Source organism: Pan troglodytes, chromosome 8 (assembly GCF_028858775.2).
Source record: "Pan troglodytes isolate AG18354 chromosome 8, NHGRI_mPanTro3-v2.0_pri, whole genome shotgun sequence".
Lineage (NCBI taxonomy): Eukaryota > Metazoa > Chordata > Mammalia > Primates > Hominidae > Pan > Pan troglodytes.
In genome coordinates this window covers 72,073,171-72,099,971 of record NC_072406.2, presented here as the reverse complement: position 1 = coordinate 72,099,971, position 26,801 = coordinate 72,073,171, and the positions used below count along the sequence as shown (strand labels likewise).

At 39.8% G+C, this 26,801-nt stretch overlaps 1 protein-coding gene across 1 annotated transcript in view; it reads left to right on the top strand.

Moving 5' to 3' along the window:
• Nucleotides 1–26,801, top strand: part of CCDC6 (coiled-coil domain containing 6) — a 115,506-nt gene that overhangs the window by 72,853 nt on the left and 15,852 nt on the right. Inside the window, exons 3-5 of the mRNA XM_521482.7 lie at nt 1,765–1,893; nt 19,684–19,787; nt 21,648–21,808. Coding sequence (XP_521482.2) covers nt 1,765–1,893; nt 19,684–19,787; nt 21,648–21,808 — 394 coding nt within the window. The remainder of the gene's footprint in view (nt 1–1,764; nt 1,894–19,683; nt 19,788–21,647; nt 21,809–26,801) is intronic.

Sequence of the window (26,801 nt, the reverse complement as noted above, 5' to 3'; positions counted from 1 at the left end):
CACACCGGGCTTATTTATTTATTTGTTTGTTTGTTTGTTTGTTTGTATTTTTAGTAGAGACAGGGTTTCACCATGTTGGTCAGGCTGGTCTTGAACTCCTGGTCTAATGTGATCCACCTGCCTTGACCTCCCAAAGTGCTGGGATTACAGGCGTGAGCCCCTGCGCCTAGCCAAAACAATTTTTTTTTTCCTTAAACTGAGTATGTGTTTTCAGGGCAGTGGACACTGTCAAATGTGGAGAGTGTTACTTGTAGCCATTTTGAGGATGATCAGGCTTGCCTCAGCTCTCAGTTGTCCACTCCACCCTAAGGAGGGTTTACAAAGAAACGTTGCATCCCCTGGGCAATCATACGTGGCTTTTTTTCTATGTTTAATCATTTGGCTTTCCAGGTGCACAGGGTGTGGTAGGTGCTCATGGGTGGAGCAGTCTGAAGGCGACCTCTCTTGGCTTTGCTCAGTGATACAGCGGGAGAGAGCACTGGTTTGGGGTTCTGGGTCCCAAGCTCTGCCACTTTCCAGCTGTATTGCTTCAGTCTAATAATGTGATTTGTCACATATAAAATGGAAGTGACCATGCCTGTCTAAATGCATGTGAAGAACCTGGTGTATAGTGTCTGCCAAAAGAAATGGCTTTGAACATAAAATTAGGGAGCAGTGTCCTATTCAGCCAAAAACTAAAACTTTTGTGTGCTTCATTGTTTTTAGTAGCTTTTACTTTTTTCCCTTAATTCTGAAACATCAGGCCAACCCCTGCTGTGGATCAACAAACACCCCCCCAGTTGAGAGTGTTATAAAAATAATGCGCGATTATTAATGAGAACCTCCCCAAGTCCCTATGGGTCCACTGGATTTCTTTTATTTTCCTTTGGTTTTGTAGGTTGGAGTTTGGTTTGTTTTTGTTTTTAAATTTTCTCTGGTAATGACACCTTAGCCTTATCTTTTAATTGCATGAATAAGATTCTTTTTTTGAGACAGAGTTTTGCTCTCATTGTCCAAGCTGGAGTGCAATGGCACTATCTCAGCTCACTGCAGCCTCCACCTCCTGGGTTCAAGCGATTCTCTTGTCTCAGCCTCCCAAGTAGCCGGGATTACAGGTGCCTGTCACCACGCCCAGCTGACTTTCATATTTTTAGTAAAGACAGAGTTTCACTGTGTTGGCCAGGCTGGTCTTGAACTCCTGACTTCAGGTGGTCCACCCTCCTTGGCCTCCCAAAGTGCTAGGATTACAGGTGTGAGCCACCATGACCAGCCAACATTCTCCCTCTTGTTTTTTAGGGAATATATAGTAACTGTGGCGTACAGTCTCTGTATGGAAAAATAATTGTGCTGATTTTTATGAAGGCATGCTTACTTGTACACTGGAAATAGCATTCTGAATAATTTACCTAGGTATGTTCTGTGATTTTGACATCTCTGTCTACATACATGATGCAAATCTGAATAAACTGCAATTCATTTAATAAAAATTGGTATGAAATTTCTATTTTTTAAAAATTTATTTGTATGCCTATAGTATAAAACCTGAAAGGTAGCAAAAAGTATATTGCAAAACACAAATTGCATTTCCATTCCCTATGACTTTTGGTTTTAAGTTAGAGGAACCAGTTAGGCACAGATTACTAGGTATACACTTGCACATTTGAGCAAAAATGGGTAATGTAACTTTTGTGGTATAGCTTCTTTGTATAGTCACCTTTTGGAGCCAGTGTTTCCATGGCATTTGAGTTGCCTGATTTCCACATCTCTGTATTTTTCATTTTCCAGTTGCAGCATGAGAAAGCCGAACTAGAACAGCATCTTGAACAAGAGCAGGAATTTCAGGTCAACAAACTGATGAAGAAAATTAAAAAACTGGAGAATGACACCATTTCTAAGCAACTTACATTAGAACAGGTAAGCACCTGTAGCTCTTCCTTTACATTGTATTTTCTCGTTCTCAGCTTGTTCTTTTAAGCTTTAAGATGCCTGGAGGAATTTAAGTGAAAAGTAGTTTTCAGCTTTCTCTCCCCACTGCGGAGACTTCATTTCTAAAGTGAGCATTGACAGGTTTACATAGTTCCTATCATTCGCTCACACATTTTCTCTTTTTTAACCAAAATTAATAAAGTTTCAGGAGATAAGTTGTGATGTACTGATTTATAGCAGGAAATGTCAGCTTCCTTTTTGCAAAGCAAAGGGAGAAGAATGTTTTTGACCACAGGATAGTTTCTGTGAAAGTTCCTAAGACAATGTTGCTATGGAACTAAAACTGGTCTTTCAAAGCTTCTTCAGAATAAACAATTAACATTTTCCTCTTTGATTGATTAGCAACCTTACATGAGCCTTCTCTTCTCCCAGTCCAGACTTGTTGGTACAAATATGGAGTCATAGACTTGGTAACTCACCTTGAGTCAACCACTGACTGATTGTATGACCTTATATTAACTTCATTAATTTCTCTGGGCTCAGGTTCTCCATTTGTAAACAGAGCAGGACAGACTAAAACCAGAAATGGCAAACTTAACAAGGGACAAAGGTGGGAAGTAGTAATAGCACGCAATCCCTTTGTCCTCTGCCCTCAGCAGGCATTGGTGTTGGAACATTGGCCTTGGGAGTCCAGACTTGGTCTGTATGCCCCATTATCACACAGAACTCTGGGCAGCTGTTGTCACTCCATTCAGGGTGTGTCAAACTATATTATTGCTAGCCTCGGTGTTCCCCGATGCCTTCACCCATGCTAGCATCCTGAAATTTTAGTTCCCCTAAGTTATAAGAGGCCGACGCTAGTGTACTGCTACCTGGGTTTCCATGTAAAATGCAGTAGATGAAGATCTTCCAGCTGTTTGTATTTTAGATCCTGATTGCCCTGATTAGGCTAAGCCTCATTAAAGTTGTCTGATTTATCTCACATTCAGGCTTCTCCCTGTGCACCTTACTCCATGTTAACTCATTCCATCAGTCACTCTCAGGACCGCTCTAGTTTGAATATTTTACCTGAGAATGAAACAGTGATCATGCTACAAGGTTTGAAGGGAAGTTAGAGTTTGTCTTAAAGTAAGACTGACTTTAGTTATTCTGTTATTCTTGTTTTTACCTGTAGCAAAGCAGGGAATGGTACTAGGTTTTCTAACACTGAATGATGACCCTAAAAGTGTTTTCATCCTTTCTGTGATGAAAGTTCAGTTTTCAAGGGCTGGCTATTTTATACATCTCTAGAGTAATTTCTTCTTACCATTCATCTTCCAAATTTAAATTCAGTGTCTAAATTAACCAGACACCATGCCCCGTGCCCTACCAGTTTAAAAACATTTTGTTCTGAGTTTCACCCGTTTAATTCCCAGGATAGGCAGTAGCTCCAGTTCTGTTCAAGTTAAGCTAAGCTTCGAAGATTTGTGTTTAAGTCCCTGACACACCAAGTATTTACTTGTTAATCAAGAGTTAACCAAGTGACCAAGTGAAGTCCTTACAGAAGCTAGTATTAGGAGAGCTTTGCCTGGCCATGCCCTTCACAATGATGGTTGTCAATATTTTAAATATAATAGCTTCTCTCTGGTATTTGTTCACAGGCTCCTAAAGGAGACTTTGAAACTAGGACCGTGACCCAGAGGGTTTAGCTATGGCCACAAGGGGGAGGTAGTGGCCTAGTGTCAGAAAGAAGGGCAGTCTCATCCTATTGTTCCTGGGAAAAAGTCCTGCCTCCCTGTCTTAAGACCCTTTGCAGACTTTAGTAGCTGAACCTCTTTAAAATGAAGTCTGAAGCGTATATTCTCTATACCAAGTTAATAACTTAGTGACCTTTTAGGCTTATTTCAGTCCTCGATGGTAAAGAAATAGATTTCCACAATAAAATATGTGTAATGCAAAGCCCATTCTACAAGTAAGCCTCAGATCCAGCATATGGAGCCAATGTTTTAATTAAAGTGGAAAAATTTAACATTGTCATAAAAATTTCCCCCACTTTGCTTTGGGTATGACTGGGATAATTAAATGTGTTTTCTTTGACTATAAATAATTTTAATCAGCATTTAGGGGGCATGTTTGGTTTTTCCCTCTAATAGAAATAAATCTCTTAGTTTCCATGGATATGATCTGACCAGCCCTTGAGCCCATCTCTTGGAATTATCTGTATTGTATGATACGATGTAGTATATGTTATAGTCTATATTATATTATAAAGGATATCCTGTACTCTATATTATTGTCAGAAGAGCAAAGGCATGCACTACACTATGCCTTATCATGATTTACATGTAGTTTTTGTCTTTGCTTTACTGACAGTCAATGCTTTTAAACTATAAGCCACTTGAAGGCAGTTATCACATATGCTCCCACATGTCCCACTGCTTTGTTAGATCAGTAGTAAGTGTAGGTTTGGGCATGTGAATGGTGAGTGGTCCTCTGTATTTCAGAAGGCAGCGCAGGCTAGTGTTCAGGGCCTGGGCTCTGACTTCAAAGCAACCAGTTGTGAACCTGTTCCCTCTACTTAATAATCCTTTCACCAGTTCACTTTCTTTTTAACAGCCCTAGTGAGATGTAATTTACATATCCTACAATTCACCCACTTAAAAGGTACAACCCAGTGGTTTTCAGCGTATTCGGAGTTGTGCAACCATCACCAAATCAATTTTAGGACATTGTTGTGAACTCAAAATGAAACCCCGTACCATTCATCTGTCACCTCTAATCCCCTATAACCTCTAAGCAACTGCTGTTCTACTTTCTGTCTGTGTATTTGCCTATTCTGGACATTTCATGTAAATAGAATCATAATATGTGGTCTTTTGTGATTGGCTTCTTTCATTTACCATAATGTTTTCATCCCTATTGTATCTGTACTATTCTTTTTTTCTGGCTAAATAATCATCTATGGTATGGATATACCACACTCATCAATTATCCATTTATCGTTTGATGGACATTTAGGTTGTTTCCATCTTTTAGTTATTATGAAGAATGCTGCTATGAACATTCACGTATAATTTTTTTGTGTGGACATATGTTTTCATTTTTCTTAGTCATATGCCAAGGAGTGAAATTGCTGGGTCACATGGTCACTCTCCTTAAAATTGTGCAAACAAAATATAATTTTAAAATAATCCATACTTTGCATGTAGTGGGTGAACCTGCAGAAGGGATATTGGAAGGCATTCTGCCAGAGATTTGAGTTGGTCACGATGTGTTTGTTTTGAAAGTAGAGCTTGGGTTATCATGGTTTCTGAGTTGGCTCCTTTCTGTTCTCTGTAAAGCAGAACTTAACTGGGCTGAGTTTCTTCCTAGGAAGGCCCCAGTTAACTCACATGTCAGCAGGGCCTCACTGTAAGTTTATCTCACTGAAAGTTAGTCTTTGGTATGGACACTTCAATTAGTCAGATATCATTCATTCTTTTCATAGGCCTTGAATCTGGAATCCTCTTATTCTTCAAACAGGGAATGTTCACAGCTAGATCATGAAGGTCTATGGGCTATAAATGGTTCTGTTGGTGTTTTGCAGTATTATAATTCACAGAATTGTAGAGCTAGAAGTCCAAGATGTTGGGAAGACTACCTTTTTCCCCAGACGCTAGTGGGGACATGAGACAGTGGGAAAATCACAAATAAATCCAGGGGTAGGGGCATCAGCTCTGCTCTTAGAAATTGGGACAACAGCCTCTTATTCTCATGTCCTCTCCCTCCAGAGTTTGCTGCAGAGTTGGGCTTGGTGGGAATCACTGCTTAGTGATAGATCAGTTTGGCCTGTGAGTGGCCCAGCTTGCTCATGCTCCCTTTTCAGAAATGGAAATCCGGAGAGAGATTGGGAGGGTTTCTTAAGTCACACAGCTAATGAGTGGCAAACGTGGTCCCCTGGTTCTCGTCTTAGTGGTCTTTTAGACCCTGGAAAGACTTTAGCCTTTGCAAAAGTAAAGGCAATGTCATCTTTCTTTTATACTTCAAAGAACTCTGCTGCTTTCCTGTTCAAACAGCCTGCATTAGTTCTTAATCATTTATTTTAGTTACCTTTTTGGCATTTATTTAGCATCTTAAATGCTCGATGCCAAAAGTCAATTTATAAGCAGATGTAAAAAAGCATATTCAGGATAATGTAAAATTGTGTGGTCTTTGTAGCACACAGTATTAGTCTAGTAAATTGGATTAATCTAGTCAACATGGCTTTAATGATATTGGGGCTTTCTAAACAAACATTGGTGGCCAGTGCCTATAAACCCTGACTTGAAGATTTTTCTTCAAATGTGGTCACTATACATCTCTTATTTGCTATTCACATTTTCTTAGGTAATGGTAAGAACATTTGGAACTTGGAATTTTCTGTTCATGTCAAGAAATCTTATTCTGAATAATATGTTCTGCCACTTAGGGAAAATTTTCCTTACTTGTCTAGCATTAAAAGGCACACATTAGTTTATATAATAAGTGAAGTTTAGCTCATCAGGTATGAGGGCCTTTTGTGTACTCTGCTCTGAAAATTATCTGATGGGGAAGAAGACAACAGTGGCATACGGTACGTGGGTTTTAGACACTCCATGGTTATTAAGTAGTACTGTAGAAAAATAGGGCACTATGTCCGTGGAGGGTTAGTCATCTAATTCAGCTAACACTTACATGGTGTAACAGGATTGCCTACCATGTACCAGGCCCCTTACTTTTTCCTTCCTGTAGTTGGCCCTGTGTCTTTTTTTCAGTTATTCCTGGAATTTAAGGACATATTTTCTTATCTGAGATGTCCCCCTTCTTCCATAGCACTAAAACCCATATATAAAGGTTGGATTTAGGATTGGTATATTAATTTTAGCTTATTAGCATCCATTTATAATGATATCTTAGCCCATGTAGTTTAGGGAAACTTCCCTGGGTTCAAATCTCCCCTTCATCTGTAATAAACAGTGTGGCCTCATGCATGCAATTTGACCTCTTCTGTGAAGCGGTTGCAATTCTTATTTGTATATTTTGGGGAGGCTTAGTTGTCCTTCCTGCCTGTCCTCACACTCCATGTGTACTAAAGTTCTTTCTGATGCAGGATTATTCAAATGTGGACTGCACAGCAAGAAATACATTTATATGGTAACCTAGTCACTGATGATATATAATTGTATGTGTCACTGTGATGACTTTCATAAAACGGTACTTACATGCTTTGCACTGATTTTCTATTTAATTATATTTCATTTTTATTAAAATGTAGGTCACAAAAGACTAGACTAATTTCACAATCCAGTAATGGGTCTTGACCTGCAGTTTGAAAAAAGTGCTCTGCCTTGCCCAATGCTTTGGTGCCTCCAGATGTTCATGGATCTGTTTCCTCTGCCTGGAACACTTTCTCCCTCCTCTATCCTATCCCTGCTCAAGCCTTACTAGCGTCCCTCCTCCAGTCAGTTAGGTGTCTGTGCTATGAGGTATTTCTATAATATTCAGAACTACTCTTGTAACATTCAGTACTCTGTTTAATTGTTTCTTTCTAATAGCTTCCCTATAAGATGAAGGAGGGCCGAGACAAGGTTGACCTTAACACTGTATCCCTGGTGACTCTAATCTGTTAGCTCTCCAAAAATTGTAGCTGCTGCCATTTATACTGAAAAAGGTCATCTAATTCCTATGGTACTTTGCCCTTTGCCCTACCCATTTTCCAGGAAAATAAGTGTGTATATCATTTAAGCCTCAAATGTTTCACTACCTTCCTTGAACTGGTTATCTGTCTCTTCAGTTATGGACATATTTATGCTCATATGTCATTTGTGATCTGGCCTCTTTAACTTTCTTCTTTGCCCATGCTGCTGTTGATGCCCTTGTATGGCATGCATCCTGCATTAATCCATTACACCTGTATTGCATGTCTGCTGTGTGTCACAAACTCTTCTAAGAAAGATGATGGGAGGTCCCTGGCCTTGAGAAGCCTGGTCCAGGGAGGCCAGTGCTGAGGGATGCACTGGGCAGAGTACTGTAGTGGAGGAAAGTAGTGGTGCTCCCACTGTAGCACAGCAGCCCCCTAGCCAGCAGAGAATGCCTGCAGCTGCTCTGAGATTGATGCAGGAGAAAAGACCCACTGGCTAAGTGGGTCTATGTTCAGCCATGTTGCAGGGAAGCAGAGATGGGAGAGGAGGCAGAAATGAGCAGAGAAAATAGGTAGTAAAAAGTATTTGCAGGTACTATATAGAGTAAAGATGCCAAGAACAGAAAAAGAGCTGTGAAGGAGATTTGAAGTTGACTCCCTGCCTCTACTTTGGGGGTCATGAAGTAAGAGGAGGTTTTGGTATCTGCTGTGTGGTGTACTTGAGGGTTTAGGCTTGTCTTTACAGTGAATGCCAGATGGAAGGAAGCCACATAGCTCTACCAGGGCTTGTGCAAGCCTCAGTGCTAACCATGTTCAGTGATTATCTTCAGCCACTAGATGACACTGGATGACTTAAAGGGGCTTGATGGGACCCCAGCTTCCAGGGGCAGTACAGGGAGTGACCCTCACTCATCTCAGTGCCCCTCGTCATCTACAGCTGCAGCAAATCACAGAGGCCAGGGTTTAGAATAATGAATTTGAATCCTCAGGACAAAATTTTTTAAATTCATTGTCTTAAGCAGGAAAATATTTAGTATATTTTAAAGTCTTATCAGGAAGGAAAGAAAATTTTCACATTTCCAGTTCTTAGAATAGTGGCTCTTAAGATGTTAAAAACAGTTAAGGATAGTGCTAAGGATACAAGATGGCCTTTCTGCCTTGGTTGTCTAGAAGGCAACTCATTCAAAAATATAACCAAACTGACATCATAGCCAGTTCCCATACAATTCTGATGCCACTTGTTTTAGTAGCTACAGCAACTAACTCTAGTGAATTATACAGATAATCTTTGTGTCCTTGTGATTTATGAGTGAACTCAGTGGCTAGTGGCTCATATTCAAGTTTGCATCCTTGGGTGATGTGGTTTTACTAACTCTTGTAAAACATGGTTGTATTAGTCCTTTTTCACGCTGCTGATGAAGACATACCCTAGACTGGGCAATTTACAAAAGAAAGAGGTTTAATTGGATTAGTTCCTTGGAGCTGGGGAAGGCCCACAATCATGGCAGAAGGCAAGGAGGAGCATGTCCCGTCTTACATGGACAGCAGCAGGCAAAGGGAGAATGAAGAATATGCAAAAGCAGAAACCCCTGATAAAGCCATCAGATCTCGTGAGACTTATTCACTACCATGAGAACGCTATGGGGGAAACTGCCCCCATGATTCAATTATCTCCCACCAGTTCCCTCCCACATGTGGGAATTATGGGAGTACAATTCAAGATGAGATTTGCATTGGGACATAGAGCTAAACCATATCAGTGGTGTTTCTCTTAAATTCACAGGTAGTGTGACCATACTGGGTCTTGTTTAGAATTCCATTCATGCTAAAAGCTTCCCTTGCAGATTCTGACAGCTAGAGGAATCCATTGAAATTGTGCTGAGTAGAGCACCTACCAATTTTTGTGTGCCATTTTGAAAACACAAAGAACAACCATGTTCCTTGAGGAGTCACTTGTGTTAAGGAAATGAAATTTAGTGACTACCATGCATACTTTGTAGTTTAGTTATAAATACAAATTTCAGATTATGGAAGTCTTGGAATTTTTTTTTAAATCAAACGTTTGCATTGTACAAATAATCCATTGTTCTTTCAAGACAGTTTGGAAAACAAGTACAAAAAGAAGTACAAAAATCAGAAAACATGACCTAGATTGCAGTTCCCCTAGAAAAACAGCTATTGATGTTTTTCTTCATCTTCTCCTCCTCCTCCTCTTTTCTCTTCCTCTCTTTTTTAAGTGGATTTATAATTGGCTGCCCTGCTTTTTAAAAAATAAAACATCATAACTTATGTCTGCACATTTAGATAAGCTGTATTGGAGACATAATCATAGTAAACCCTGAAGTCAGCTTGGTGGGAATTTGATTATAGCGAATCCACAGTGATGTTTCAGTTGCCTGAGAAGCTTGAGTGCATTCATCCCACCCACTGCTTGTCCAAGAGAGGTGGGGAAGAAACCTCAGATAATAGCTGATAAATAAATGGAATTTTGTGCCTTGGAAGTGAGAAAACTAGGGTCAATACACCATACTCAAAAGAAGCTTCAGGAGGCTGTCTGTTGAGTTGATTTGTTTTGGAATCCATTTGTTGGGATGTGATGAAGCCAACTAAGGGGTGCCAACTCCAGACCTGTGAAAATAGACTCTGAGCTCTGTCAAGGGACACAGATAAGTCTCTCTGTAGGATATGAAAAAGGAAAAAAATCCCCCAGAATTCCTTTCCTAGACTCAATTTCAATTAAATAGAAAAACTCACTGTGTTCCATCTTGTAAGTCTTGTAAGACTTTATTTTGAAGCATCAGATGCCACATATAGATCAACTTGTACAGATAATGTTACATGATGGTGGGGGAAAAACTCAATGTATTTCCTGTGTCAAAGGAGAGGCAGTTCATCATGATCCAATGATGTGCATCTTCTGGTTACCCACTGGGGACAAAGACCTTGCATGTTAAATTGAAGGGCACTGGTTTGCTGCAGTAGAGCAGTGAAACCCAGGGATACTGTACTGAGACTTCCTAGTTGTAATTGTGAAATGCACAGGTCTGTTTCTTTATGATCAAAACAAGAATTTGCTTGATGACTTAGGTGTTCTCTCTAGCTGAACACACAGCAAATGAATGAATGGCTAAATAAACTCATCATCCCTATGTAAGGAAGTGGGATGAATGTGGTAATGACAAGAAAGAAATGATTTATCAAGGAAACTTCCATTTTGGATAAAGAACATCAAGTTTGTCCAAAACTTCCATTTTGGATAAATCACATTAGGGCAAGAGAAGTTACCCTGTTGCTTTTAAAGAAGCTTGTTTTAACTTTAATAATATTTTGGGTTGGGAGACAACGAAGTCTTGCTATTGAAGCAGGATATTTCCCTGACCCCTTCACAGTAGTTGTGAGAGGCGTGTCTCATTTACTCAGCCCACCACTCTCAACTCCAGTGTGGGAACTGGAGTGAACAAGTGCTGGCACCGGCTGGCTGCTTAGATACTGGCAGGAACGAACTCTGTGCTGGCCCCGTAGCAGCATCTAGGCGGGGGTGCCTGTAACTCCTGAAGCCCCAGAGGGTGTGTTACTGTACTCTTTTAGTTCCGCTGTCCATGGACGGCTTAAGTGTTAAGAGTTCAGTGGGCCCTTTGCCTTTTTGCATGAGTCGGCTGCCCTCCACCAGCAAGGGCAAAGGGCCAGTGTGACAGCCTTTTGTATCTGCACTCATAGCTCCCGAGCTTTTGTCTGGCATCCAGGAAAAATGAGGTTGCACAAATGAATTGAAGGATGGTAAATGTGGGGGATTTTATTGCCGATGAAAGTGGCTCTTAGTGGGAAGGGGAGCTGAAAAGGGGATGGGGCAGGTAGGTAATCTTCCCCTGAAGTCTGCCTGGAGTCTTCTCCAAAGTTACGCCAGCAAGCTGTCCCTCCGAAGTCAAACCGCTTCTCTCCAACCTCCAGCTGTAGTCCTGTCTACCAGCTGAGTCTGGATTTTTTTTTTTTTTAATAAGCATAGGGTGGGGTGGGACAGGGCCATGGGTGGTTTAGGAAAAGGCAACATTCGAGTGGAAAAACAGGGATATGAGTTCTCACTTTGGACTGTGGTTTCAGGCTTTTTGGCTTGAGGATGGGGTTTTGCCAGGGACCTGCCCTTTTCTGCCTAGAATTTATCTGCCCCCCTGTCCCTGTCACTGTGTTGCCCAGGGTGGTCTCAAACTCCTCGGTTCAAGCAGTCCTCCTGCATGAGCCTCCCAAGTAGCTGGGATTACAGACATGCACCACCACACCCAGCAAGATGCTTATTTTAGGTAATAGTCTGATGGTAGCCACTGATCTGATAGTATATTTGCAACAGTTACAGATGTCATTTCTTTCCTGAGGACTTCTCCACTGAACTCTTGATGTAGTAAAAGAATGTATACACAATACTGTGAAACTTGCTTTCCCTAAACGGCAATTATCGGTTAAAAGAATCCCCTCAAGTAATGAACCCAGTATGCAAATTTCTGTAATATTATGTTGATGTTAAAGTGATGAAAATGTTAAGACTAGAAACTGTATTAATCTGAGTAATTAAATGTGTGTCTATTTCAAAAGTTATTTCTCATTGAAAGCAAAATTTATTGAACTGATAAGTTATGAAATAGTGTCATTTTCATGTTAATAATGGCATATTAATGTTGTCCTGAAATTATGTCAATTTCAAAGAACAAATCTAATTCTTACAGGAACATAATTTTTTAGAAGAAAAAAGATGTAAGCTGTATTAAAGAAAGTAAACTCTGAGCTATCTGGAAAATTCTATCTTCCAAATAACTGAGCTTTCACTGTCATTTATTCTTCTGAAGGTTGATTAGCTCATTCTGTATTTTAAATATGCCAGATAATACCATATTAATGGATTGCTGTTTTTGGATGTACTATTCAATTATACTAGGAAACTCAGTTTTTTTAAGATTAGATATCTGAGTTTTTTTCTATAATAAAAATAGCAGATGTTGATTAAGAAATTGGGCAGGCCAGGAAAAAATAGGAAGATAAATTATCAACGGCATAACTTTCAGCCAAGGGACAACCATATTTATCTTGCTGTATAGTTCTTTCTGATTTTTTTTGCATATTTCTCCTTTTTCCTGTATTTTAGATATATGTAGGTAAGTTTCTTTTCAATTATAACTTTGATCTTCTAGTCTAGAAAGTGACCACTCTTCCTCCCCCTTTTCCTTGCTCCTCACTGGCAGACTTCCCTCAACTCTTTCTGTTCTCAGCATTGCATGAGCTGTGTGATGACCTAGAACTTGTTCTTAAAATTCTGAAAGCAATCACAGCTTGATTAATCAAATAGACACCCTGGGGGGACTCTGTGGTCTATGAACACCTGTCTTAGTTTATCTGTAACACAGACTGACTACTTGTTTTGTCTTTTTTTTAAAAGACAGTTTTCCAGAATGCAAGGGTCAGATGTCTTCCACCTTAGGAGAATTGCCAGGACTGAGCAAAATTCCACTGATCACCTGAACAGACAGCTGACACAGACATTGCTTGTTTTACCTGACTTGTCTCCATTGCTTTACTTTGTGAAGGCTTTGTCAAGGACCATTGTGGACTGCTCTTAGCTATTTTCATGTCAGATGCACGTGATGTATTTTAATAGCCCCCTCATGAATTCTGTTAGTCACTTCTTTCCAATATATAGGCACAATCTGGATTAACTCAGGTGTATGGGAAAATAGGATGGAATGAGATTGTCTCTGCTCTTGTAGTAGAAGCAAAACTGTGACCATTTTTCTGACTGATTTATTTTTTGAATATTGTACTTATATTTTCCCAGGTGATGTTGATGTACCCCCAGGTCAGCACTTTGAACACTTGAACATCTATGAAATCACATAGTAAAGTGATAGGAGATGGGGCTAAGCTTTTAATGGCCTTTAGACATAGCATTAGACGTAACCTAAGCTGAAAGGCTTTGGGAAGTTGTTGTGTTAAATCCCCAACACACTCTCGTGTTTTCTTAGGACTTGCCTCTTATTTAAAAAAAAAAAAAAAAAAAAAAAACAACTAGCCAACTTTAGAGTTTGGTTAATGTGGCTGTTAAAGTATTCTGCTATCTTTTTCTTTTTTTTCTTTCTTTCTTTCATTCGTTTGTTCATTCGTTCTTTTTTTTTGAGACAGAGTCTTGCTCTGACACCCAGGCTGGAGTACAGTGGCACAGTCATAGCTCACTGCAGCCTCAAGCTTCTGGGCTCAAGAGATCCGCCTGCCTTAGCCTCTTGAGTAGCTGGAACTGGAAGCACATGGCACTGCATCTGAATAATTTTTTATTTTTTTTGTAGAGACGGGATCTCACTCTGTTTCCCAGGCTTAAGTGCCTGGCAAACTTTGTGTTCTATTTATATGATAGCCTTTATTTCATAGGCTTTCCCTTTTCTTTATTATGCCTGGATTAGTACATGTCGTAGTTATAATGGACTGCTTTCCAAAATTTGTGTTATAAATCAAATATTTGGGTTTCAAAACAGATTTTCCCATAGTAATGATGATAATATGGTCCTTAAACTAAAACCTTTCAAAGCAGATTGAAAAGGTTCACTAAAACCTTTCAAAATCCTATAACTGAGCTAGATTTAGCTAGAGTTCTCATCCGGCTTTTTTGCCAAACGTTCCTTACTCCCACCCTAGCATCGTAGTCCTCTTTAAATGGAAAAATGCAATAGTAAGAAAGAACTGTGGTAGCATTGGGAGCCACCTCTGGGCTGGCCCACTCCCTTTCTGCTTCTTTGGTCTGGATCTGTCTACTGAGAAGACACAAGTAGGACCGGCTGTGAATTCAAATAAGCCAGATGCGTTTTTATATATTAAGTTTATTCATTGAAGAAGTTCTAAATTTATTTTGGGAACATAATAAGAACTCCTGGTCTGATGTTAATTAACCTGTAATGGAAAGTAGAGCTACTCAAGAGGAGTAAAGAATTTGGCAGTTCATTGAATTGACTTAATTACAAAGCAGTCTTTCCAATGAATATTCAGCTCCAATGAATAAATCAGCTCTATCCCTTGGTGCTGGATGCTTGCGGAATAATCACAGTACGGGGCTTGGGTTAGCCTGAAAATTAGATGTTTGGTAAGGGATGAGTGGGGTATGTATTGCATGAACACCAATTTTTTAAAAAAAGTGATCAGTTGATACTAGGAAGGATGTGGAAGAGAGATTATTACAGATAGAGACCAGCATATTGAAAGCACTGTATCACTTGGCTTTTTACACCTGAAGCAAGAATTTCCAACTTACTACCCTGGAAACTTAACATATATTATGAGCTTGTGCAATGACCAGGACAGTGTAAGCATTGAAAATCTGTTTTAATTGGCAGAACTGTTATGTTCACTTTGGCTCTAAGTATATAGGATTTGGAATTAGGTGGGCAGGAAGTGGTGGGGAAACTGATAAAGAACTTCAGGGGAAATTAACCAAGGGACTCAATATGATTTCCTCTAACTTCTCTGCTCTTTATTGTCAGCCAGAGCTCCTCAACAATGCTGAAAAGTTGAGATTTTTAAAACTGAAAAAACAAGAGGCCCTGCTCTTTGCAGGGTTAAAGATAATATAGAGTCCTGTAGCACTGCCAGCCTATGTAATGAAATACAGTAAGTCCTCACTTAACATTGTCAGTATAGTTCTTGGAAACTGACTTTAAGTGAAACAACATATATGAAAATCAATTTTACCAGAAGCTGATTGATATAAACAAGAGTTAAGTTCCTATGACGTATTTCTGGTCACAAAAACATTATCACATTTCTAAATAAAGACCCAACATACTTCTGATATTAAACATTGAAACAAATATGAGTTATGCATATATTAAAGATTAATGAAAACCATATAATTACCCCATTTTTAGTGAATCAGTGAGTGATGGTCATAGTAGTGATGTGTTAAATCAAGGGATAAATGTTTGCAAAGTAAAAATTGTAAGGAGCACCTCCCCCCAACTCACAGTTCAAAAGCAAATAGTAACAATTACAGCGGCTTGCTGAACACTTGCATACTGCATCATTGATTTTCATGTGTTTGTATGATTAGCATATACTTTATGAATTTGTGTTTTACAATAATTTGTACTCATTCATTTTCTAACGTGCTTATTCCAGTTCAGATCAAGGGTGGCTGGAGCCTGTCCTGGCAGCTCAGGGCACAAAGCAGGACCCAACCCTGGATGGGGCACCAGCCCATTGTAGGACACACTCATACACACACTCTTACTCACTCCAGAGGGACTATGTAGACATGCCGATTGCACATCTTTGGGACATGGAAGTAAACTCGAGTATCTGGAGAAAACCCACACAGACATAAGGAGAACATGTGAACCCTACATAGACAGAGGCCCCACTGAGAATCTGCTTTTTTTTTTTCCCCCTCGTCAACATTATAATAAAAGGATGTTGAACATTCAAGGACCTACTGTACTTGAGAATCCACACGGCTGAGCTGGGGCTTCCTGTCTTGCCTGCATCATAGAAATAAATTAGTAGAGCAAATTGGGACAGCAAACCCAAGTTTCACACTCAGGGTGCCCACGTTTGCTGAGGTGGGCAGTAGATTGATAGCTGGTAACTCTACCAACAGATGCCAGGAAGGAGCCGAGATTCACGTAGAGCTCCAACCCATGTTTCCTGATCTCGTCTGTTTCCAAAATCGCTCATAGACTCCCTAAACTGTCCTTATTTCCCTGGCATCAGCTACCCCCAACTCTGCTACTCCCAAGTATTGTTGGCAAAGGAGATAGGCCCACAAACCACAGCTTGATTTGCCCTAAATCCATGTTTCCCTCAAGTTCCTCTGTACTTGCTGGTTGGACAGGACCCAGCAATTTTGGCTGCCATGGTGACCGATATCCGTTCCTATCTTGGTGGCATGACTGCCTGAGTCATGTCATCTTGCAGGCTAGTGGTTTCCTCAGCTTTAAAATGATGATTTGCCTTGCTGCTTGTGGCTCTAAATGCGTGTGACAGAACTAGCCCCGACTGAAGACAGCTACTGTCTTGACATTGGGCAGGGAATGACAGAATGGATAGGCCAGAAAGGGACCACAGGCATCATCCAGGCCAAACTTCTCATTTCATAGATGAGGGCATCGGAGCTACAGCAGCTGGGTGACCTGCTCAGAGTCACATGCCTCATTAGTTACATATGGGTAAAGACAGCTTTGTCTTGATTTTGCTTCTCAGAGTTATTGATTAGTATTATGAGTATTTACTCTAAAAGTAATTGAGTATGCGTTTCTCCACTAGACATCATACTGCAAAATGATGCCTGCTTGAATTTTTTTCTTGCTTATCAACTACCTCTACCTCCTATGATGCTTTTAAACACTGGAATTGGGATCCTTAAAGGTAAATGCCTCATAGTTATTTGTTTAAATAAACATAATTCTGAGGCTGGGGGCAGTGGCTCACACCTGTAATCTCAACACTTTGGGAGGCCAAGACAGAGGATTGCTTGAGGCCAGGAATTCAAGACCAGCCTGGGCAACGTAGCAAGAACTCATCTCTACAAAAAATAAAAAATTAACCAGGTGTGGTGGTGTGTGCCTGTAGTCCCAGCCACTTGGGAGGCTGAAGCAGGAGGAATGCCTGAGCCCAGTGGGTTAAGGCTACAGTGATCCATGATCGTGCCACTGCACTCCAGCCTGGGCAACAGAGCGAGACCTTGTCTCAAGAAAAGAAAAGAAAAGAAAAGAAATGACTGTGGATTGTACTTCAAAGCTTGGCCAAAATGTATGATGAATGCAGAGAATCACAAGGTTTAGTAGGAGTCATATAAGGGTCCCACGATTTCTCATTGTTGCTGCAGGTAGGAATTGTTTAACATTCTGAGGAGCATTTGCACGTTAGTGGGGTCCCAACTTTGCGGCACAATATATTTGACTTATTTTGACACCCTGCACCTCCTCCTTTTTGCCCTTGAACTGTTCTTCAGAATCAAATTCTGCCATGCAAAAACAACATATTTTGAAGCTCTGTTTCCAGTTTGCTACGTAATCACGGCTTATTCACTTGTCAAATAAGCCCTCTAATATATATTGATGGCCTATAAGGTGCCAGATGTTATTCTAGATACTGAGGATGTACTAAGGAATGAAACAGACAAGACAAGTGCCTTGTAGGACTTACATTGTGGAGGGCTGGAACAGAAATAGAATGGATATCCAGATATGGTGATTATCATAGCCAAAAAGTGTTGAGTGCTTTCTAAGTGCCAATTAGTTATCAATGGTTTACCTAGATTTACAAATGTAATGCTCACTGTAATCCAATGAGCCAAACATTATTTTTTCCCTTACTTTGCAAATGGTAAAATTATATCTAGTAATTTTCTCAACATTTTCTAACTAGTGATTGATGGAGCTGGGATTTGAACCTAGGCATTTGGCTCAAAGTCTATGATCATAAGACAGAAGTGTAATTACAGGAGTCTCCCCCCAATGCATTGGCTGCTGTTTTGTGACTGTACCTGTTTGTAGGAAATATTTTAAATATTCAAATGGCCAGTTGTTTCTACAGCTATTTTTATGGCTTTGAGAGGAGAAAAGAAAAGCCTAGAGCTCTGTCGTCACAGGAGAGTGTTTTTCCCATCTGTTTGAGACCTCCTTTTTTCTCTAAACTTAGAACATAATGATATCATTATCCTTATATCATTTCCTCTCAGGTCTTGATTGTTCAGGTTCTGAGGCAGCTGATTTTATGCATATTCATTCTGGCTCAGATGTGGAACAAGTAGCTGCTCACCTTCATTGGCTGTCCTGTGCTCCTGTGTGAATATGGGCAAGTCTTTTGCTCTCTGTGAACTCCTTAAGGACCTTGGGTGGTGTTGGTAGTACTAACCATCTCGGGAGGTTGAGATTGTTGCTTCTTAAGACTAAGCTACCAAGAGTTTCAGAAAGGGGAATGTCATTTGGCTGTAAAAGTAAAACCGCACTTTGGATATTATTTTCTGATGTTTGATTGCTTTAAAAGACTACATTTTATTCATGTTTTTGGTTCTGCCTTATGTGTACACACGGGATCTTTGGATGAGGAGCTTGCCTCTGTGACCCACTAAGGAAATGTGGAATCTATTAACATCTTTGTGCAATCAAGAATAATTTGTTGACTCAACCATTGAAAGGTGAATTGCCACTGGTTGAAGAAATAACATGGAAGCAGTAGCATAGGCTCTTTGCATTAAGAAAAAATTTTTAATTATTTAATATGTCAAGTACGGAGAATGATAGAACACATGTCCTCTACTCATTGCTATGAAACCTATTGCACTTTCAGTCTCTCTTACCAGCCCTTTTTCTGCATATCTGTTTCATACTATTTCACAAGTATATAATTGTTTCATTTACTGTCTTGACCCCCACTAAAAGGAAGATCCATGAGGGCAGAAATTCCTGACTCCTTGATTCACTGCTATGCCCCCATTATCCAGTCATTGTTCTCAGTATTTATTACATATTGCTCAATATTAATTAATTGAATTTTCCCATGTTTGCTTCATTGAAATAGAACACTGTTGGGGTTCCCTCCCCAACTGCAAAGCCTCCCCCAAATCAAATTTTCTTCCTTCCCTAAATCCTTAGAGTAACCTAGAGTAACCAGTATTGTGGATTTGGTGTTTATCATATTTTGTGCGTGTTTTTATATCTTAGTACATGTTTATTTATCTCCATTAGCCAGTATGTAGAGTGTTTGGGAGCTTTTAAGAGTTATTTATATGAATAGTAATATAACCTTTCTGACTTACTGTAAGGGACAAGCCCGGAAGAATAACTGTAAGCCCAGAACTGTAAGGGACAAGCCCAGAAAAGTCCTGATATGACTAGTACACCGAACTCCCCTAAAGACCTCTCTAAGGAGGACTTTCCACGTGCCTCGAATAAATGCTGAAACAAGCAATGCATTTCATGTACCAGACAACAATTAAGCATTAACATCCAAGAATGAACCTATCTAGTTTTTTTCAAAGTTTAAGAACTAGATGCACTTAATATGTTTGTGCCAGAAAATTGGCCATATGTTTGCAGTATTCTCCAAGAAAAGGGGTCCTAATTGTTCAATCAAAAAATGTATTAACAAAGTATAAGTGGCCTGACACTTTGGTAACACTTTTTTCCTTCCTTTAGTTGAGACGGGAGAAGATTGACCTTGAAAATACATTGGAACAAGAACAAGAAGCACTAGTTAATCGCCTCTGGAAAAGGATGGATAAGCTTGAAGCTGAAAAGCGGTTTGTTTAGTCTTGCTGTTCAGTATGGGGGTGTGTGTGTGTGTGTGTGTGTGTGTTGCTGTTCTGGGTGTGACTGAGGAATAGCAGTAGGACACCTTAATTCTTTGGTGATGCACATCATTTTAATTGGCCAAAGGAAAAAAAATGTTGAAAGCCTTCTGAACTATTCCCATGTTGGGCACCTCTTTATTCTTTGCTATCATACTGTCCCAGTAGAATTTCTTTTCATTTGGTGTTACAAGGCTATGAGAGAATTAGTCATGCTGCTATTGTTCACCTTTAAAGTATTTTCAAGAATGGTTGCAATTTCAACTTTCCATCTTATTGAACTGGCTTCCTCAGTTGTTTTCTAAAGTACATAGGGTATACTGCGTACTATTATTTATACATCTCTGGAATTTACTTCTTTAGGAAGCCTGAGATTTTAATAGTAAAATTGTTTTAAAACCTAATGTAAAGAAATACCTTTACATACTTAAGGCTAGGATTCTTTATATAAAATGTATGTACTTGGAAGTGGAATGTCACTCAACAGCAAACATTTCTTAAACCTCTTTGTGCAAGATAGTTAAGCCCTTATTTTCAAGCACTGAGTACTTTGGAGTGTGTGAGGCAGGGCTTGTAAGAATGGGAAGAAGATTCTGTATGTGGAATGTGTGTACGGGTGTAAAAAGTGAGTTTCTTAAAAATGGTCATTAATCTACTTCACCAAGATCTTTTGTTTGCTACCCAGAGCCCTTCCTCCTTAAGTATTTGGTTTGGATGCATATTTGTAATTGTTTTGAGTTCATGTCTACATTTGCAAAATATCGGCATGCCACATAGCTTTAAGAAAAGTGAAAATTAGAGCTATATCTATAAGAAATACTTGTTATAATCATATCCACTATGCTTTACTGATAGGTATTATTGTAGCAGTACTAATAAGTTGAATTACGAAAAGTCATTTTATGTAATAAATGCAGGGACCATTATAATATTTAACACACTAGTTTTCTCAAGGGTAGACCTGGATGGAGGTAACTCAGTTTGCTCTTGGACAAACTCAAAGGTACAAAGCAAAAACAAAACAAAAACCCCAGCAGCTATGGAAAGGGATTTAGAGATCTGCTGCCAAAGGAAGACTTTGTAAAAGGCAGTTGGAGGTTTTACATGTATTAGTGCCAAATTATTGGGTTGAACAGTATGGAAGTTTTCATTTTGTAGATCAGAGCTATTGAATATCAGTATTTTATATCCTTCAACATAAAAATAATTGGTAAAGAAGGTGGCACTACTAATTATTAACCTGACAATTTTGGTTTTGTTTTTAACTTTTTACCTTTGCTGTGGCCAAAAGCAAAGGGCCGCTAGTCCAGTTTGCCATGCCCTTGCAATTAGTTTTGCAGGAGGGAATTTTAGAAGTTGAGTCTCTGTGTTACTTTACCCTCCAAGGAGATTCATAGTAGCTTAGAAGCTTCAATCAAAAGCCGTAAGAAAATGGAATTTCCTCAGCATCTTCATGCACTAAACCCAAGAAGTTGAACATTGAGTCAGCAGGTATTTCTAAGTGCATACTGTATTCCAGGCATAATTATCAGATCCTGTTGTTAAATAAAGACTTTTCAGTATTGTTTAATTTAAAACATTTAATAGTCATTTAAAAGGAAAAAGGGAGATTAGAATCAGCTCTGCCCTTTGACGTGAGACACCAGGTAAGGGCAGAAGTTTGATGTAAAATGGGCAGAGGAATTAAGCAACCCTGTGAATTCTGGCAGTAAACAGGAGTTTGCTTTTAAAACAAACCTGCCAGCTAGTATGTTGTTTTGTCTTTTCAAGGAAAACTGTTAGTCATTGTTGGAATTTTTCTTTTCAATGAAGAATCCTGCAGGAAAAATTAGACCAGCCCGTCTCTGCTCCACCATCGCCTAGAGATATCTCCATGGAGATTGATTCTCCAGAAAATATGATGCGTCACATCAGGTTTTTAAAGAATGAAGTGGAACGGCTGAAGAAGCAACTGAGAGCTGCTCAGTTACAGCGTACGTAGCCTCTGGTTTCACTAGTTTCATGCCTGTAGAATTAATAACTTTACCAAATATAGGGTATTACCAATATTTAATTACTGTTGAATTTGCAGTAATTAAATTCATATATTACTGATGCATGTTTACTTAAGTTCATCATCCTGGAATGGAATTTTTTTTTTTTTTTGAGTGTTATAGTAGGGGAGAACAAAACCATTTAGAACACTTCCAGAAAATAATTAAAGTAATTTCAGGAACATCCAGGATCACAAGTAACATTTTTAATCTCTGCCATGTTTATCTCTAGGATTGTGCTAACAAAAATATTGCAGCAGACCTCAAAGCACTTTCAAAATATTAAGGCAGAGAGTAGTGTTTACCTTCCTTACTACTACATTCAACCTTAGCTGACATTTGTTCATGCTATTTGAAGAGTAAATGCTTTTGAAATTTATACTTAATATTTTGGAAGAGGCCAAGATGTTGAGTTGAAAAATCAAAGGACTAGATTTCTGAATATTTGATTATGTCCCTGTGTAGTTTCTTGGGTCTCTCCTATTTGTGTTTTTTTTTTTTTTTTGGCTATTCAAATTTATTTTTTTGAACAGATAATTCAGTGAAAGGTATGCAGTGAAAAAATGGGTCTTTCTCTCATTCCTATTCTCTAGCTACCCTGTTCCCACAATTATACATTTGTACTATATTCTTCCAGATATATTTGTATATAAACTTATTTATACACATACAGTTGACCCTTGAACAACCCGGGTTTGAACTGTGCTAGTTTACTTATATTGTGGATTTTTTTTTCAATAAATACAGTTGTCCCTTCGTATCTGGAGGTTCTGCATCCACAACCAAAGATGGATGGAAAATACAGTATTCATGGGATGTCAAACCTGTACATGTGGAAGGCTGACTTTTCCTATCTGTGGGTTCCTCAGGGCTGACTACAGGACCTGAGTATGCACACATATTGGTATACTTGGGATTCACAGGTTCTGAGGGACAGCTGTAGTAACACAATGAGCACACTCATTTACACCTTTCTCTTTTCGCTTACTATGCATTGTAGTTTTCTCCCCTGCCAATACGTACAAAGCTGCCTTCATCCCTTATTTAAAGGCTGCATAGTATTTGATTGTATGAATATGCCGTAATTCAACTAGTCCCATACCAGTGGACCCTTTTTGGTTGCTATGCTACAACTGCAATGAACATCTCTATACACGTGTTTGATACCTGTGCAGGAACACCTTCAGGATAGATTCCAGGAAGTGGATTTGTTGGGCCACATGGAATGTGCATTTTAAAAAGTTCAGTGGTTCCTACCTTTGTTTTCGTCTCTGAAGTTCCTTACAAATTCTTGTGCTGTGGAGCATCTGGGATGGTGTATCAGTATCATCCTTGGAGCCTTTGAGAAATATGGTGTAGTACTTTCCTATTTCTGCTATTACAAATTACCACAAACCTAGAGGCTCAAAACAATACAAACTTAACCATCTTACAGTTCGAAGATGGGACTCACTAGGCTAAAATCAGGGTGTCATCAGGGCAGCCGTCCTTCTGGAGGTTGTTGGGGAGCCTCTGTTTCCTCGCCTTTTCCAGCTCTAGAGGCTGCCTGGATTCCCTGGCTTGTGGCCCCTTCCTTGCAGTCGTACCACCCCACCTCTGCCTCTGTTGTTACATCTTCTTTTCACTCTGATTCCCCTGCCTCCCTTTATTAGGATCCTTGTGATTATGTTGGGCCCACTGTGATAATCTAGGATAATCTACCCATCTCAAGCCCCTTAACTTAATCACTTCTGCAAAGGCCCTTCTGTCAAGTGAGGTTAGTAGCATTTATAGGTTTTGGGGATTAGCATGTGGACATCTTTAGGGAATCACTATTCTAGCACCGTACAGGTTTCTGGGCTTACTCCATGGAGTAAAAAAGGAGCATATTAAAAATATATATATATAAGTAATCCTGATGTGGACCTCAGGTTGATAATTACTATGTGTGTTTGGTGGAAATCAAATGAGATATATCAAATAGTTCTCAAATATTAGTTATTTTAAGATTCTTGAGTTTTTACCATGTGAGTACACAAACATCTTTCAGCACCTTCCTGAACTTTTTCCAGTGCTGTCAGTTTGCATTTTTCCTCCTCCTTTATACTGCTCCATCGTGCCCCTAGCAAAAATTTCAGAAGGAATTTGGGGAGAATTTATGCTTACTACTATCTCCATACTGCACTGTTTAGTCTGAAGAGACTGCAGATACTAACAGAGGCATTTGTAAGTGCTATTTCTGATTTTGTGAGGACAGAGAAAGCTGAACTAAAGAAGCAGCAGTGGCACTTAGCTGCTTGCAGTGGTTGGATTGGGCCTAAAGGATGTGTTAATGACTTTTCATCATCCATTCCTTGCATTCTCCTTAGGTTAGATGACCTGGGCCTCTTTTGGATGCAGCTATGGCAGGTGGCTCCTCACCCTCCAAGCTTGACTGCATCTGAACTTGAACCTCTCTCTCAACAGTTCTCAGCAATGTTTGAACGTTGGCATCACCTGGCCAGCTTAGACCAGTGGCTAGGACTCATCCTTGGAATTCTGACTTAATTGGCTTGGGGTATAGTCTGGGCACTGGTATTTTCTAACTGTGAACTTGGAAGGGAATGCAAGCCATGCAGATCTTTGGATCATTTGGGAGCCACCTCTTTGGAATCTGTGTGGAAGTCATCCGCAGTTCACACCATCTTTGACTAAAATACAGTAAGTCCTTACTTCACATCATCCTTGGGTTCTTGGAAACTGAGACTTAAAGTGAAACAACTTTCTATATAACCAAACCAATTTTACCATAGGCTAACTGATACAAACAAGAGTTAAGTTCCTATGGCATACATATGTTGTTTCACTTAAAGTCACAGTTTCCAAGGATCTGTCGATGATGTTAAGTGAGGGCCTACTATATTGGGAGATGGCTGTAGACCTGGGGAAATATAAGCTGTGGCCCCTAAGTACTAGGGAGTTCTGTGTGCAAGAGGAAGGAGGAGGACTCATAGGAACAAATCTGGTCAGGTGAGGCTGTGTGCCAACAGGGGGCAGCCAAGGAATGCTCTGGTGACAGCCTTCTGTGTGTGAGTCAGTGACACCCAGAGGTGTTGGACCTGGTGCCTTCTCTGTGCCTCTGTCTTCTAGGTCAATTGCTGAACTGCCAGGAAGTCTTCCCAGCCGATCACTGCAGGGGACATTCTTATCTATAGATATATTGTTTAAGGATCCCCCTGCTGAGTTCCCCGATGCTAAAGGATTGCCATTTTTTCTTTGAAAGACAGTGTTCTCTGAAGTTATTGTTCTTGGAGCCTCACTAATGTTAATTCTGCAAAGGATTTCATGGTAGTCTCCAGCACCCTTCCTGTAAAAGGCATTATAAGAGTCCTATTATGGAAAAGAAAGTCAGCTTGCTCTGACAGTCACCCTTCTAGTTCTAGAAACAGCAAATACTCCAAGGGGTCAATCTTTTGTTTCCTGTAGAGCCAAGTGAAAAATTCTGCATGCTTGCATATTTGGGATGAAATAATTTAAATCGTTTATATTAAAAGTGTACTTTGTAAATATTTTCCCAGCATGCCTTCAATTAAAGAGATTTTTGTGTCTGGATTAGACAGCAGGGTTTCTGGCTATGTTGAAACAGCCAAGGGATTTAGTGTTTAGTGCACGTAATAGTGTTTAATAATTTTGGTATTTTTATTTGAATTTCTAAAATAAGGATATTCAAGAGCTTTTGTATATCTGTAATGATGCTGTCTTGGAAATCATTGAATACTTATCAGAAGTCTTTATTGGCTAAAATGCCAGACCTTTGTAGAGTTGCTTAAAACTGAAACTAATTTGATGGGCATTGAGAGTTGAAATAGGGTCAGTCTGTGGGAGAAAAATGCTCATTGTGGCATTCAGCTCCCTCCTTCTTCCCTAAATTTGGACCGAACTGACAATATGTAACAGCAGCCTACAGGAAACTCTCTTAGACGTGCTCATGGCCACTCTGAATTTGTAGCTGCTTTTCAGAAAAGAGAAGTATATGGAGATTTTACTTTTCCCAAGTTCATTGACAAAGACAAGGAAAAGAAATGAAGCAAGAAGATGGGTAGACACCACATTTTGTATTAGATAATTCTGGTTACTTGGTAGCAGATTCTGTGTGAGATAAACCAGAAAGGAATGGGGGCGGTGGGGAGGTTGTCAAAAGAGGAAGGAAGACGTGTTTTTCTTTTTTTGGAAGGTTGTGGAGTATGCCACAGAATCCTGTGAAGAATAACCTTGGAAGGACAAGAGTTTTGATGGCTCCAGGGAACTTAGCTGAAGCAGACCCTGGATCCCCATAAAGATGTCAGTTCCCCATTTCAGATTCCTGGGAGAGGTAGTCTAAGTGGCTCAGCCTGGGTCCAACATCTAGTGCCAGGGCTAGTCAGCTCTGTCCTGGGAGATGGGTGCTGTAGCAGAGACCTGGATTTGTGGGGGAGCTCCTGAGGAAGGGGTATTTGTCATAAGCAAGATGCCATCCCTAGAGGTGCCAGCTATATACAGGACTTCACCTGCCCTCTGCCGCTACGTGTGTGTGAGTCAGGGTAACAGACAGCCACACACATACCACAAATTAGACTTGGAAATATTAATCTGAAGTTTTCTAGTTTACTATGTTAATGTCTATTCTCATGAAAAGAATGTTAACTGTTTTCACATGTTCTAGTACAGTGGTTCTTGGTGTGCCGCCACCACTGTGCACAGCGGGGATGCCAACAAGTGTCACAGGCTCCCCTAGATGGCTTGCTGTGTCTGGAGTTGAGAGGCAGCCAAACTGGTGTCTAGAGCAGAGCCCATGGGCAGAATCTGGGCCTCCCTCCTTTCCCAGCTCTGGCAATGTAGAGAAGAGCTCTTGTAGTGGCTACTTGTAGACTCCAATTCCACCATTTCCTCTTCTACTTAAAGCACTTTAGAATGCAAATGAGTGGGAGTGACGATG